General features: G+C 37.6%; 1 protein-coding gene across 1 annotated transcript in view; it reads right to left on the bottom strand.

The window, feature by feature from the left end:
- LOC138452818 (histone H4-like) overlaps positions 1-15,555 on the bottom strand; it is a 37,794-nt gene extending 22,239 nt beyond the window's left edge. The window contains exon 1 of the mRNA XM_069605158.1: positions 15,322-15,555. Within this exon, the coding sequence (XP_069461259.1) occupies positions 15,322-15,555 (234 nt within the window). The remainder of the gene's footprint in view (positions 1-15,321) is intronic.
- Positions 15,556-16,649: the final 1,094 nt, after the last annotated feature.

Genomic DNA, 16,649 nt, shown 5'->3' with positions numbered 1-16,649 from the left:
TTGCGTTTCTAGTACTAACATTTGCAAACATTATTGGTCTGTACTGTGTAAGTAAATGTGGTCAACAATTGGTGGTAATTGAAATAGAATAGTCATTGCTACATTTGCGTAGCAACTTACACCAATTACATTTGAAAGTTTAAATGGACCAGGTAGTTCTGTATCTGAGTGCTTTTTTTGGAGTCTGTCTTCCTTCTTTGAAGAAGTACCTGGTTTACTTTCCCTAATAGGTTCTTTTTTGCTTGTGGTACTTGATGAAGTATTAGTTTCTTTTAATCTCTTTGGAGGATTTGCAGTGACATCCTGTTGCATTTCTGTTTGATTTAGTTTTCTTTTAGAACATTTTACTTTTTGTGGAAGAGGATATGTTTTTAGATGGGGGTGTACAGTGAATGAAGTCTATTGTATTCTAAAATGCAAGGAATATCAGTGTTTACTTTACTTGCATCAAAGTTGTTTAGAAATAGACTGTCGTGTGTACGTAAGCGTGATAGTGCTACGTAGCTCATGCCTTCTTTAAAGACTGTGTTACCAATGTGTATCAATGCTTTGTCTAGGGTAAGACCTTGTGATTTATGAATGGTGACTGCGTATGCAAGAGTTAGAGAAAATTGTTCTCTGCGTACATAGATGTCTTTGAAGAGAAGGAATCGAGCTGTTGAGCGTCCTATCCTTTTCACTTCTGAAACTTTGGCAAAGAGAATATTGACAAACTGAATGTTGTTGTCACGTGGGTATGTTTGAAAGCCAACAACTGTATCCAGTGATCCATTAACTAGTCCTTGACCCACGTCAAGGTTACGTTTAAGCATTACTCTGCAATTTAAGGATAATTTTAATATGTGTTCCAATCCAGCTGTGTTGGAGATTGAATTTTCTAAACTATTTAGTCTTGTTGTGGCTTGTTCACACATGGGTAGTGTCATACCATGTATGTCTAGTTTGTCTGTGCAGCTAATTTCAATTATTGGCTGCATTTCTTTTTTAACATTGTTTCATTGAATTTGAAACAGCTTGCAAGAGTTGGCATTAAGGCCATACAATTGACATTTTTGTGGGCTAATTGTTCCACAACATCCGTTTAACTTTAAGACCATAAAGTGCATGAATGTGTTTGCTTTTCAATATTGCTTGTGCTTCTTGAGATAATATACCAACTCTAATACTTTTTAAGATGTTGGCATAAGTGAGATCTGCAGATTGCTGCATGTTTTCTGTTAATTCTCTGTATTGGAAATGTTGCAAAATGTTGACATTTCCAATGCTGCCAACAGTTTTACGGCAAAGTTTGTGTCCTAAGGTTTTATAAATAGGCTCACCTTTCACTGGTGTCAATTGAAGAAGATCTCCGAAAACAATAATGTGTTTTCATCCAAAGAGCTCTTCGTAGATTGTTTTGAGTACTTCTTGTAATCTGAGGTGAATCAAAGCCAACATTAGGTTGGAAACCATGCTCACTTCATCTATTAGTAGCATTTTCATTTGTTTTAATACTCTGCGTAGTTCCATTGCAGCTTCTGTAGAAAGTTTGTAGTAGTCTAATTTATTTTGATGCTCAACTGGAAGCAGTAGTAATCGGTGTAAAGTCACACCGCCTATGTTGTAGACAGCTAAACCTGTGGGGGCCGTTACAACAGCTGACAGTTTGTTGTTTGTCATTTGTTGAAGGAACTTGCTGATGATTTTGATTAAGAATGTTTTCCATTATCCAGCTTCACCACAACGTACAGCAGTATAGATTTGTAATTTTGGCAGGTACATTCTTTATTTTCGAGCTGTACACCATGTACAATTTGTTTTGTTATGTCTAATGCAATAGTTTTGGAACATATTACCAACAATTCTGCACATAGCAACCTTCTATTACACACATACAGAGAAGAAATAGTAAAATTTGAGAGGTCATCGGCTGAAGTACCAAACCATGTGTGTGTGTGTTGCCGCAGAATGTTTTACAAAAGGAACACAAAAAATGTGGACATATCATACAAAATAGAAGACAATGAAGACTCTAAATGGTTTGAATTAGCTTTGTACCTTTTAGCTGAAAACAAATATGAACTAACTGAATGCCTCATATGTTGCAGTTATTGTACTGCAAAATTAGACAACCATACTCCTTCACGTGTGATTAAAAATAATTTGGAATTGTTTCCGTTACCAAAAATCCTGCAACTGCTCAATTTGTATGAGAGCATAATAATTCAAACAGTTCACCCATTTCAAGCAATTATACGCATTCATCCAAAAACAGCAAAATTACCTTCCTCTGAATTGGTGAAAGGCATTCGTGGCAAAGTAGTTTATTTGCCATTAGATCTAACGGAAAATATAGACACTCTAGGAGTGGAATGTTCAATAGAGCATTCTTTAATAGTCTTGGTAAATGGAGTACCAACAAAGGACACAAATATTTGGCAACCATTAGTGGACTTACACAAAGTTAGACAAGCATTACAATATCTAAAAGAGAATAATGAGTACTACAAGGAAATAAATATTGATGAAAGCTTAAGGGAAACAACCAAAATAATTCAAGAGCCATCAGAAACTGGACAATTTGAACTTCTGGATCCAGCTACAGTATCCACTCTGTTGGACCATTACACAATTCATCCATTACATTCCAATGAAAGCGTAGATGATGCACTAGAAACTTACCAAATGCGACAAACCAAAGGATCACCAATGAGTAATTGGGAAAAAGGATAGAAGCATGTGCTTTTCCACTGCTATTTCCTACTGGCAAAGGTGGAAGATATGATGATAGACCTACTCAGATTGGGGCATCAGAATACCGCTCATTATGAATGTATTCGCAAGATCCCAGATTTAGACAAAATGTGAAATACATATTCCACCTACTCTATGAAAGTGAATTAGCAACACTATGCTATGGAGTTGCACACATTCTTATATCTGGAACCCACTTTCAAAATATGTCAGCTATGCAGTTAATATAAAATGTACAGGAAAAAGATGAGATTTTACAATCAAGTATAACAAATTTGTTTGCAAACATGCGTGGTACAAAAGAATATTGGGTCAGACGGCACGGAGACGTGCGCTGCATGATAAGAAAGCTTGGACCACCGACTTGGTTTGTTATGCTAAGTTGTGCAGAATATGAATAGAAGATTTACATGCATTCCTACGCATAGCAAACAGCAACAAAAACAACGTAGATATATTAACACCTGGAGAACTTTGCTCTCTAGATCCAGTTAATGTGTCAAGATATTTCCATCATCATTTCATTGCCATGCTACACTTTATTTGCAATAAAACTGTTCCTCCCCTTGGAGAAGTGTAACACTTCTTTTGGAGAACAGAATATCAAGCGAGAGGAGCACCACATATTCACATGCTGTTATGGATTAAAGGTGCACCTAAATTTGTTCACGACAGCGATGCCACTGTTTTGCAGTTCATCCAAAAATATGTCACTTTTGAAATCCCTTCACAACAGACACATAGTGACCTGCATGGACAGATTTTACAATTTCATAGACACAAATGTGGCAAATATTATCATCGCAAATACAAAAGCAAAGGGAAATACTACACCAAATGCTGCTTTGGTTTCCCTAGACCAGTTACAGAAACAGGTGACGTGAACAACTTCATGTCTTCAGTTCGACATAGTGTTAAAGGTAAATCACCTAAGAACACGTATTACATAAAAAGAACAGAAGAATCAAAATAGATCAATGATTGCAATAAAATCATTGCCCTCTTATGGAATGCAAACATAAATGTACAGTACATTGCAGACAATTCCACTGCAGTTGCACGATATGTTACAGCCTACTTAACAAAAGCAGAAAAAAACAGAGCTTCAAGACCCCTGGAATGACCTATCATCAGAAAGAACACCATCTCAGAAATTGTACAGCCTAGGCATAAAAAGGCTATCTCATAGAGAATGTGGCGCCTATGAAGCAGCAGATCATTTAACTGGTACTGCTTTGTATGGAAAATCAGACAACATAGTATGGCTAAGTCTTGGTCCTGCTAAATCTAGAAAAAGAGTTCTGAAATCATATGAGGACATAGAAACAATTGCCAGAAATTATCCCAACAGCCAAGACATTCTAAAAAAAATGTTTTACTGTACACATACTATTCCAACAGGAGTAGCACTTTGGAAAGCATGTGTCTATACCACAAAGCTCAAAACTTTGCATTCAAAAATAATATAAAACCCGATGAAAGCAAAGGTAGATATAGAGTGACAGATTGTGAAAGCAGCTTAGTGAAACTTACCAAACAAAACTTAATTAATCATGTTAAATTGTCATTAAAAACTCCTAAACAGAAAGAACTATATAACATGTCTCTGCTCCAACTTTTTAAACCATGGAGAAAAGAGGAAGCGATACTAGATAACTATGACTGCTATGAAGTTGCTTTCAAAGCAAATGAACGCGCTATCACCAATGTGACCTTTAAGCAGTACAAAACAATGTTGCACAATGAACATCAACATGAAGAAGAACTTCAGGCCCAACTAGATAAGGACACTTCTGACAGTAGTCAACCTTCTGTAACAGGATGCCAAGAACCACTAGGACAGCCACTAATAGCAAATGAGGCAGAATTAGCTATGACAGAAGTGGAAAACACCATGTGTCACTATGAAGAAGATATAGAAGACTTAACTGTACTACAAGCAAAACTTAACAAAGATCAGCGCACCATTTTTAAAGAAGTAACAAAATAAATTGCACATGGTGTACAACACGAAAATAAAGAATGCACCTGACAAAATTACAAACCTATACTATTGTACGTCAGTGGTGAAGCTGGTTTAGGAAAAACATTCTCAATTCCTTCAACAATTGACAAACAACAAAACTGTCAGCTGTTGTAACTGCCCCCACAGATTTAGCTGCCTACAATATAGGCGGTGTCACTTTACACCGATTACTACTGCTTCTAGTAGAACACCAAAACAAATTAGGCTATTACAAACTTTCGCAGAAGCTGCAATGGAACTACGCAGAGTATTAAAACAAATGAAAATGCTACTAATAGATGAAGTGAGCACGGTCTCCAACCTAATGTTGGCTTTGATTCACCTCAGATTGCAAGAAGTACTTAAAACAAAGCACGAAGAACTCTTTGCAGGGAAACACATTATCGTTTTTCGGAGATCTTCTACAATTGACACCAGTGAAAGGTGAACCTATTTTTAAAACCTTACGACACAAACTCTGGCGTAAAAATGTTGGCAGCATAGGAAATGTCAACCTTTGGCAACATTTCCAATACAGAGATTTAACAGAAAAAATGCAGCAACCTGCAGATCTCACTAATGCCAACATTTTAAAAACTATTGCAGTTGGTGTACTATCTCAAGAAGCACAAGCAATATTGAAAAATCAGCACATTCATGCACTTTATGGCGATAATGCATGTGCTACTGATGTTATGGAACAAATAGAGCACAAAAATATCAATTGTATGGCCTTAATGCCAACTCTTGCAAGCTGTTTCAAATTCAATGAAACAATGTTAAAAAAGAAATGCAACCAATAATGGAAATTTGCGCCACAGACAAACTAGACGTACATGGTATGACACTACCCATGTATGAGCAAGCCACAACAAGACTAAACACCTTAGAAAATTCAATCTCCAACACAGCTGGGTTGGAAAAAATATTAAAATTATCCTTAAATTGTAGAGTAATGATTAAATGTAACCTTGACATGGAGCAAGGGCTAGTTAATGCGGCACTGGGTACAGTTGCTGGCTTTCAAACATACCCACGTGACAACAACATTCAGTTTGTCAATATTTGCTTTGACAAACTTTCAAAAGTGAAAAGGATAGGGTGTTCAACTGCTCAATTCCTTCTATTCAAAAACATGTATGTACATAGAGAACAATTTTCTCTAACTCTTGCATATGCAGTCACCATTCATAAATCCCAAGGTTTTACCCTAGACAAAGCATTGATAGATATAGGAAACACAGTCTTTAAAGAAGGCATGAGCTACGTAGCACTATCATGCTTACGTACACTTGACGGTCTATTTCTAATCAAATTTGACGCAAGTAAACTGAACGCTGATATTCCTTGCATTTTAGAATAAAATAGACTGCGTTCACTGTACGCCCCCCATCTGAAACAATATCCTGTTACAGAAAAAGTAAAACGTGGTAAAAGAAAACTAATTCAAACATACATGCAACACAATCTGACGGCAAATCTTTCAAAGAAAACAAAAGAAGCTAAAACTACATCAATTACCACAAGTAAATCAGGTACGGTATCCAGTTAATATGTCGAAAAAAAAGTGTTGAATGACAAAAATGTTGAAAAAATGTTACTAAGACAGAATTAGCTGGTCCATTCAAATTTGCAAATGAAACTGGTGTAAGTTGCTATGCAAATGTAGCAATGAATATTCTATTTCAGTTGCCACCAATTGTTAACAATATTAACTTACACAGCACAGACCAATTGTGTTTGCAAATGTTAGTCCTTCATAGAAACGCAACAAATAATCCTGACAACACGTACAGTGTTCACGGAATAAGACAAGAATTGGACTACTGTGCTGGAATGGTGTTATTCACTATAAACTCACAAGAAGATCCACAAGAATTTCTATTGTATTTACTACAAGTACTGGAAACAAAAACAAACCTATATATGAAATCTTTCAGATTTCACACATGTGGAAACATACATGCACTCTTTGTAACAATGTGATACAGGAACAAATCCCAAATGAGCGATTTGTCTATGTATCCATACCTAATTGTGAATCCATTCCATGTCAGCAACTTGGACAAAATGCAAACCATGGCAGATTATGTACTATGTGCAATTCAAACAATCACTCCACCTTACTGATACAAACACATAGTAACTACATAATACTTATGCTTCTACATTATAATGCAGATGGTACCAAAAACAACTGCAAGCTGACTGGATTCACACACGGTCAAGTGCCACTTGGAAAGAAAACCTTTACAACAATAGGTATAATCTACCACGCAGGAACTACAACCAATGCAGGTCACTACACTGCATACATTAAAAAGAAATGTGGATGGTTCAAATGTAATGATAGCACCATTACTCTAAAGCAGAGGTTGCCAGCTAATCTTACAAATGCGTACTTAATCTTCTTAAAGCCAAAAATTAATAACTAATGTGTACTTTAACATTACTAAAAAATCAAGTAAAAGAATATAAACAGTTAGAATACGCCAACAGGTATCTAACTGCCCAAGAATGTATAAGAACCACACAGATAAATGAATACCATAAATCTGTAACAACAAATGCACAGTTAGAATGCGCCAACAGGTTAAAAATCAACAGACATAACATTAATCAGAAAGAACAAGGAACCACTCAAAGAAAACACAGAAATACTTTGTAGCATAGCAAATAAAAAATATTTTTAAGCCAACAAGGATTTATTTTTTCCCAAGACCCAATGATTTAAAAAACAAACACAGAAACTGAGCAAAATGCACAGTACACTGGTTTGTAAACTAAATATGAGGGTAAAAAAAAAATCTAAACAGTCTATTATACAAAGTGATAAGTCTTCATAAAATACAAACACTAACATGCTCTTTTCTTTTATCACAGAAATTAAAAAAGGATATTTCTGCCAAGTACTAAAGTCAAGTAAGAAATATATGGATTATGAACAAAGTAAACAGTAAGAATAATTACAGTCATGTCATACATATTCAAATCTACACGTCTAATCTATGGCAGTAATATGGTGCAGTGGCTGTAGGCTGGGCCTAGCGTCTTGGATGTATAACCTACCACCTACACCTTACGGCTAGGCAACCAAGACTATAGGTCTTACCCACAACCATCGCAGCATAACAAAACCATGGTGCTTGTAATTTCACTACTTATAAGTTTACTCTTGGATACATGGTCTGCAGCCATGCACCTAAGAAGCTAGGTTTGGCACACAACCACCACACCAAAGCACACCCATGTTCATTTATAACCTCACTGTTTATGACTCAGTCTTGGGTGCATGGCCTTTGACTCTGGGTCCTGGCCAGAACCACCACAGCATATCAAAACCCATTGTGGCTTCTAACTTCACTACGTATAAAGTTGGGTTTGGGAGCATGGCCTTCGGCCACGCAGCCACAAAGCTACGCCCTCCCCACAACCACCTGAATAATGTTTGATAGTACGAGTGTAGCTATACCTGTAATATGCTGCAGTAGTTGTGGCCACAGGCTACAGTCTTGGCTGTAAGGCCATAGATTTTCAATGTATGGGTATGCAGTACATAAAATCCATAGTAGCTTATAACTGCAGTGCTTATAACTTTGTAATTGGGTGCACAACTACCACACCTTATCACATCCATTGTGGCTTGTAACTACACTACGTATAAATGTGTTGTTGGGTGCATAGCCTCTCCACAGCCACCTGAGTGATGTTCAATGGGTGTATCTATAGTTGTGATATACTGCAGTGGTTGTGGCCAGGGCCTAAAGCCTTAGGTGTATGTCCATACATATTTCAATGCATGGGTGTGAAGTGGCTTAAACTCCAGTGCCTATAACTTTGTTCTTGGGTGCATGGCCTTTGGCCATGCACCCAAGACTCTACACACTCCCCACAACCATTTGATTGATAATGAATACTACAGGTGTATCCATTGTTGTGACAGGCTGCGGTGGTTGTGGCCAGGGTTTACAGTCTTGGAAGTATGCCCTAAGGCCTACGGCCATGCACCCAAGACTCTAGGCCCTGGCCACAACCACTGCAGCATATTACACCCATGGTCGCTTATAAATCAGTAGCACACCCATAGAATGAAACATTGTAACTGTAGCATGTACTCAATTTGTACCCAGGACTCTAGGCCCTGCCCACACCTACCAGATGCATAATCAAAGGTATTGGTGTGATGTATGAATGTGATATGCTGCAGCGGTTGTGGGCAGGGTCTACACTCTGGGGTGTATGGCCTACAGCATGGATCTATGAACCCAAAAGTCTACGTCCTTCCCACAACCACTGCACTATATAAAAACCATGTTGGCTTATACATTTAAAGCTTATAAGTTTGTTCTTGGGTGCATGGCCTTTGGCCATGCACCCAAGACTGCAGGCCCTCCCCACAACCACCTGAGTGATGTGCGGTACTACGGGTGTATCTATAGGTGTGGTATGCTGCAGTGGTTGTGGCCAGAGGCTAGACTCCTAGCTGTATGTCCATAGATATTGCAATGTATGGGTGTGCAGTGGTTTATACCTCCAGTGCTTATAACTTTGTTCTTGGGTGCATGGACTTTGGCCATGCACCCAAGACTCAAAACACTACCCCACAACCATCTGATCGATAAGCAATACTACAGGTGTATCCATTGCTGTGATATGCTGTGGTGGTTGTGGCCAGGGCCAAGAGTCTTGGAAGTATGGCCTTCGGCCTACGGCCTACGGCTATATATCCAAGACCCTATGCTCTGGCCACAACCGCCACAGTATGTCACACCCATGACGGCATACAAATGAATAGCACACCCATAGAAAAAATAATTTAATTATGGCATGTACTCAATTTCAATGTTCGCTAACACCACGCGTGTCCTTAGAACAGTTTCAAGTTGCCTGCGCACAGCACGGACTGAAATACTACCCTTATGACACCCCTCATTTTCTGTACTTACAAGCATCCCGAACAAGGCGGGCATAGGGAATACATCATTAACACCTTGTGCCTGAACAAATACAGTTTTTCACCCATCTCTTACTTTCTGAACATCCCCAAGCACTCTGACACAGCAAAACGAAAATGGCATTTTGCTGCAGGTCGCCGCTGCGCTGTCGGTGGATCCAAGATGTCGGGCGCATCCAAACAATCTGACGCAGAAAAAGGTTCACTGCAGCCAATTGGCAGAGACGTTGTGTGTTTCTGCTGTCATGACGCCAGCCCCTTAGCCAATCGGTATCTTGTCCACTGAGCGAACAGGAAAGTGTGACCGCGGAGCTGACATAGATATCACACATTTTTTTAGACCTACCTTTTGGACATTTTAAAGAAAAGTACTGCACGGATTGTCACCAAATTTACAAAAGCACACTTTCAGGACCAAGCCCCTGCCGCAAATTTGTCAAAAATCCGTCCAGCGGTTTGGCCTGTAGCCGTGCGCAAAGTCTTTCCCCCATTCACTCTATGGGAAAAAAGAGGTTTTGGGGCCCCCCTATAACTTTCCCCCCCAGGACAAAACATCACCGAATGTTGCTGAAAAATTCAGAGTGGCCCATATACTTTATTTGCAATGTTTGGTGAGGATTTGTCCATCAGTGGTTATGGTTAAGTTGTGCTACTAAAAACATATGAAATTCAGTGAAAAAACTTTGTTAAAGGGACGTTATGGTTCCGAGTAAAACCGAAAAACCCTTGAAATTCGAAAGTTATGGTAAGCTAAGCAACCATAACTCGTGCCACCACCGTGCACTGCTAAGACTAACACCCAGGTCATCAAACATGACATCACAAATGTCATTGATGACATCACTGATGACATCACATGTCTCGCTCCCCCTTTTTTCCTTTACTGACATATCTGGGCTACATGGTTTTCTTCAGTACAGTCAGGAATTAAAATTGGAAAAGGTAGTTTATTTGTAGACTTATCCTTCAAGTATGTTCTTACAATAATTCCCTTAGGGTCCAGTCATATCATATGAAACATATACATAGGGGAACACACAAGCTTGAAACACAGCAATCCTTTCTGTGCATTAAAATAATCAGTAGAGTTGTCAGCACTTTCTGATAGTTCAGTTGTTTTTTATTACTGTACTTTCCCTGTATATGTTCCTATTATTATATCTTGTATTCACACTACTTTCCTTAGAGTCCAGGCACATCATGTGATATATTTATATATACATAGGGTAAGTAGCATGTTTGAAACAGAGCAATCATTTCTCTGCATAAAGGTAATCTGCTAGGTTATGAACACTTTTTGCTACTACTGCTGTTTTTTTCTTACTTCAATTTCCTTGTATATACTCATATTTGTATGTGGTGTTGTCTCTTTGTGTTTTGTCTATAATAATGCAATTGTGTAGTAAGTGGGTTTTATCATCTACTTATCACATGTGTCACAGTATGCAAAAGTCTAATAAGAAAACAGTTATCATTTCACTATTCAACATGGCAACTTTATAAATATTGCACCTCCATCATGTATGCTGCAAACAATGCCTATGTTTCTACATGAGCACCTTAGTATACTGGATGGACGAATTAGCACTTGATATTTATTCCAATAATCCATGACACTTTTCTTTAATTAAAATTACAATAAGTAACCCTTGTACAGACTTTTCAGGAAAGATAAATCACATGTGATGTCATCTGTGATGTCATCAATGACATTTATGATGTCATCTTTGATGTCATGGGTGTTAGTTTTAGCAGTGCACGGTGGTGGCGTGAGTTATGGTTGCTTAGCTTACCAGAACTGGCGAATTTCAAGGGTTTTTCGGTTTTACTTGGAACCATAACGTTCCTGTAACTAAGTTTTTTCACTGAATTTCATAGGTTTTTAGTAGCACAACTTAACCATAACGTCCCTTTAACAAAGTTTTTTCACTGAATTTCATAGGTTTTTAGTAGCGCAACTTAATCATAACGTCCCTTTAACAAAGTTTTTGTTCACTGAATTTCATAGGTTTTTAGTAGCACAACTTAACCATAACGTCCCTTTAACAAAGTTTTTTAACTGAATTTCATAGGTTTTTAGTAGCAAAGCTTAACAATAGTAACCTTGACTTTATGTACATGTAATATGGAATATACTGAACCACTTCTACTGAATGTAATGTCCGCGAACATTTTTGATGTCCGCGGACATATTCGGACAACAGTACCACTACCTAAAAAGTCTGGGGGGGGTATGTTTAATTGTTATATTACAACATGATAACATTTAAAAAATTCACAAAGTAGTACACATACATATTATATGTAGTAATACATAAGATAGTAAACAAGATGGTCCAAAGGCCTATGTGAACGACCAGCGCAACTGCACAAGAGTTAGAAGTTTAAAAAGGCAGCGTTCAACATGAGAGTGTGAGGGAACCCGGACCAAGGACCCTCGATAAGAAGTAAATTAGATATAAGCAGTGAACTGCGCCAATTGACAATAATACAATAATAATTGAATTATGTTTTTAATTCCATTCCACAGCCTGACACGTGTTTCGAGCAAAGCTCTTTTTCAAAGGCTGTACATAGTAACAATTATACAACCAGTAACCCATTCATTAGTGATATACATCATGTCAATTGGGCAAACATCAAGGGGTAGCAAGGGAGATGGCCAGAAGAAATCAGGACATCATGGCATTAAATTAAAAGGAACATAGTATAATATAAGTCATTTTACATACAACATTTACCGTTTAAGCAGATGATCCATCCGGTTACAAACCCAAAAAAAAGAGAAGAAAAAGAAACATAACATAATAAGATAATAAGAGATTAGGTGTGTGCGGTGGAAAATCAACCATAGATAACATAATTTGTAAATCAACTCAAGGACGACTGACTAGATAATTACCGTTGAACCTTGTCCAAAGGAAACTATACGGCAAAAAAGATAAATTAACAAGGATTATCTAATGTCATGTGCATTCAAACGCCAACAATTATCCCACAGTAGATATAAAATTTAGGTATAATTACCTTAATATTACTTGCGGTTGCAATAACCATTAATTAATTACTGCAAAAAGTCCACAGCCAAAAAGGAAAAGTTGCGCGTAGATAACACCAACCAACCAATTCAGGACGAGTCACGTATCCAATACCAATATTAAATTGGACAATTTACCAAAAGAAAAAGAGAGGAAACCGGCTCTTAGTTAAATAAAATTGATTAATTACAACATAGGGATCATATCGAAAGAGCACAAAAGTTTCTTACCAGCCTTCCGGCAACAACAATGTACAAAGAGAGAGTGCGCGCGCGCAATGCATCTCGTAGTAGTTAAAAAGAGAAATAGATCGCATAGGCAGCAACAGCACAAGGCATACCGCGGCGGCCATGTTAGGTGAGGGAAAGAGCCGGTTATTGATTAGATCAATAAGGCCAAGTTATGTATAAAGCACACAATCTATCGGTGCTATACACCTGAGCATCATAATTTAGTCGAAAATAAAATTAAAGGTGAGCAATACATAGAGCGCACTTGTTAAGCTGATGATGAAGAGATTAATCTTGGTAATGTATAAGAATATGTTATCACAGGTTGTGTATTCAGCCGCACACATCCATTAATACATCAAGAAAATATACAAACAATTAGGTATTCAGAAACGAAATTAAATAATATGAAGCACGGTAGTTCAGGTGTAGCTACCTAAGTATCAATGACACCAAACCAACTCTAAATATAAAATTAAATCATAAGAACACATGAAATTCATGATCGGAATTAAGTCCAAAATTTACTAATCTGTGTTTACAAATAAGTCTAGCCTCTAATTGTCTAAGTCTAAGTTCCATATTGCCCCCTCTTTTTAATGGACGTATTTGAGACAGCCCAATAAATTTCAAAGCCTTGAAGTCATCGAGTTGATGTAAAGTCTGCCAATGTAATGCCAGTGGATATTTGGCATCCTGTTTGTGCAAAGAAGCCAAATGCTCCCGAATACGCATTTTGAGTGGCCTAATAGTGCTCCCGACATAAAATAAGCCACAGACACATATAATGCAATACACCACAAATTTTGTGTTACAATTAATGAATGAATTGATAACATGTTTACCTGTTGTACCAAAATCAAATGCCTCAGATTCAAATACATGTGAACACATGTTGCAACTCCCACATTTGTGAAACCCATTCGCACGACCCAGTTCTAACCATGTTCTAACAGTAGGTGCTGGTGCCATGAAAGAGGGGCATAGAAGATTTTTAAGAGTAGGAGCTCTACTAAAAACTATCGATGGATTAGGTTCCAATAATTTGGTGAGATCCTTGTCTAAATGGAGTAAGTGCCAATGACGTTTTAGTATAGCATACACCTCATTACTATCACTGGTGTATCTAGTGATCAGCCTAATTTTATTAAAGCGCGTATTAGCTGAGTTCGTTCTAGTTTTAGGTTTAAGTAAATCAGCCCTCTTCATACTGGACACTTCGCGTTCAACCTTAGTAAGAAGGTTTGGTTGATAACCCCGTTGTACAAATTGATCGCGAATAAACAGTTTTTCCGCATCAAAATCAGCATCCAGAGAGCAATTGCGCTTGGCTCTAATATATTCACCTTTCGGAATGTTGTTAATAACAGAGCGTATGTGAGAACTAGATGAATGTAAAACTGCATTGACCGAGGTAGGTTTACGGAAAGTTTTAGTAATAAAACCCATAGGGGACTTAGAAATGTTCAGGTCAAGAAAATCCACAGAATCATTTGAAACATGATGTACGAATTGCAAACCCCAATTATTGGCATTTAAAAATTTGACAAATTCATTTAGTTCAGCCACATTGCCAGTCCAAATCATAAAAACGTCATCAATATATCTTTTCCAAAGATATATTGACGGTGAAAAGACATTATCATGAAACACATATTGTTCTTCAAATTGGTGCATGAATATATTCGCTACAGAAGGAGCAAAACTGGCTCCCATTGCAATGCCAATCAGTTGTTGATAATATGTATCATTAAAAAGAAACACATTATTTTGCAGAGCACAAAGAAGAAATTCTTTGATCATTTCAATATGAAGATGGTATGATGCTGATTTGTGTCGGAAAATATAAGTAATGCTACCAATTGCTTTGTAGTGATCAATAGAAGTATATAATGATTTAACATCAAGTGTGACCAATAATATTTCAGAAGTACAAGGCAATTGTGCAAGAATTTCAAGAATATGCATAGTATCTCTTAAATATGTGGGTGTAGAATGGACCAAAGGTGCAATACATTCATTGACATACACTGATATAGGTTCCAAAATTCCCCCCTGGCCACTAATAATAGGTCTACCTTCAGGTATCTGATCAAATGTCTTATGAATCTTAGGAAGAAAATAAGCAGTTGGCATTGTGGGTTTATCAGAAAACAAAAAACATTTTTCCACATCTGTAATGATTCCTAATTTATACCATTTATCAATTAAAGAATGCACTTTATTACGTATTTGAGCAATAGGATTGTTTTTCAAAATGGCATAGCAACCTGGTGAGTTCAGATGGTCAAGTGCCATGGAGATATAATCAGCTTTGTCCATAATCACGACGTTACCGCCTTTATCAGCCTCCTTAATTACCAGCGAATCATTAGATGCTAATTTGTTCAGGGCGGAACGCTGTGCTATTGACAAATTAGAATTTGTGAATTGTGAACGAGAAGAGCAACGATCAACTAATGTGTGAATATCATTGGTCACAACCCGATAGAACGTATCTATAACGTTGTCATCTGACAGAATTGGAGTAAATTTAGATTTATTTGCAAATTCTTTAATTGTCAAATTACGATGCTGAATATCTAATTCATGCATCGTATCAAGAAGGTTAGATTCACTGTCAGACATTGACTCATCAATAGACATGAGTATATGGGTACTCATCATCGTTTGCAATGAAATTTCTGATAGTGCAGCGACAGGTGTCGTAGGAGAGTATTGTTTGACCTGTGTAGCAAAAAACTTCTTGAGCTTCAGCTTTCTGATAAATTTAAATAGATCAATTTGAACCTGCACGATATCCTTAATGCAGGATGGAGCAAATGATAATCCTTTATTTAGCAATGAGTGTTCTTCTGGAGAGAGCTGATATTGACTTAAATTATGAATTAAATTTATCTGAACTGATTCTGAACGGTTTGATTCTGTATTGATTTCTGATATGAGGCTCTGGTTAGCCGTTGACCTAGTGGAGCGGCGTTGACGCCGCCTATGTTGGCCGCCCCTTGATCCCCTTGGTTTGGACCGAGCGTTGCGATATTGGCAGTGGGTGGTAGACGAAACCTGACCTGTTTTCTGATAGCCTCTTGTCTGTTGCCCTTTTTGAATCTTCTCATCTGTTCCAAAAAAGGTGCCGGAGATAAGCTAGATGGTTCTGACAATTCAACAGATTCGGCATCTTCTTCATCCCGTGATTCGTCATCACGAGGTGTATTCCCTAAGGCATTTCTGTTAACAGATCGATCTGAATCACTTTCGACATCAGAACTGACAGGTGAAGAAGCCGCACTGCTATTCCGCGATCTCGACACTTCATCAAACTTAGGTTGATAAGTGTAGACCCGGTTGTCTCGATAATCCCTATCATCTCTTGAAAATTTCCTGCATTTTCTCATTTTAACCTCATCCTGATGCCTTCTCAGTATATTATACATTGTTTTAAAATTTTTATCAATAGTTGCGGCAGGTGCATCAAATAATTGAATTTCTTGTTTGAGTACGTCAATCTGTTGGACAATACGAGAATGTGCTCTTTTTGCATGTTCAATAAGTAGAAGTAACATTTTGTTAGAGCTGTTGGTGAGGTTAGTTTCCCATTCCACTGCCAAATCATTATCCTGAGGATCTTCAAAATCCGGTAAGATAAGAATACGCAGACCTCTTGGTATTTTATTTTCTTGAGTATAGTG

The sequence above is a fragment of the Ambystoma mexicanum genome, chromosome 4p, assembly GCF_040938575.1.
Source record: "Ambystoma mexicanum isolate Mex_15411 chromosome 4p, UKY_AmexF1_1, whole genome shotgun sequence".
Classification (NCBI taxonomy): Eukaryota; Metazoa; Chordata; class Amphibia; order Caudata; family Ambystomatidae; genus Ambystoma; species Ambystoma mexicanum.
The sequence above is the reverse complement of the archived record's forward strand: the minus strand, read 5'-3'. Positions and strand labels throughout refer to the sequence as shown.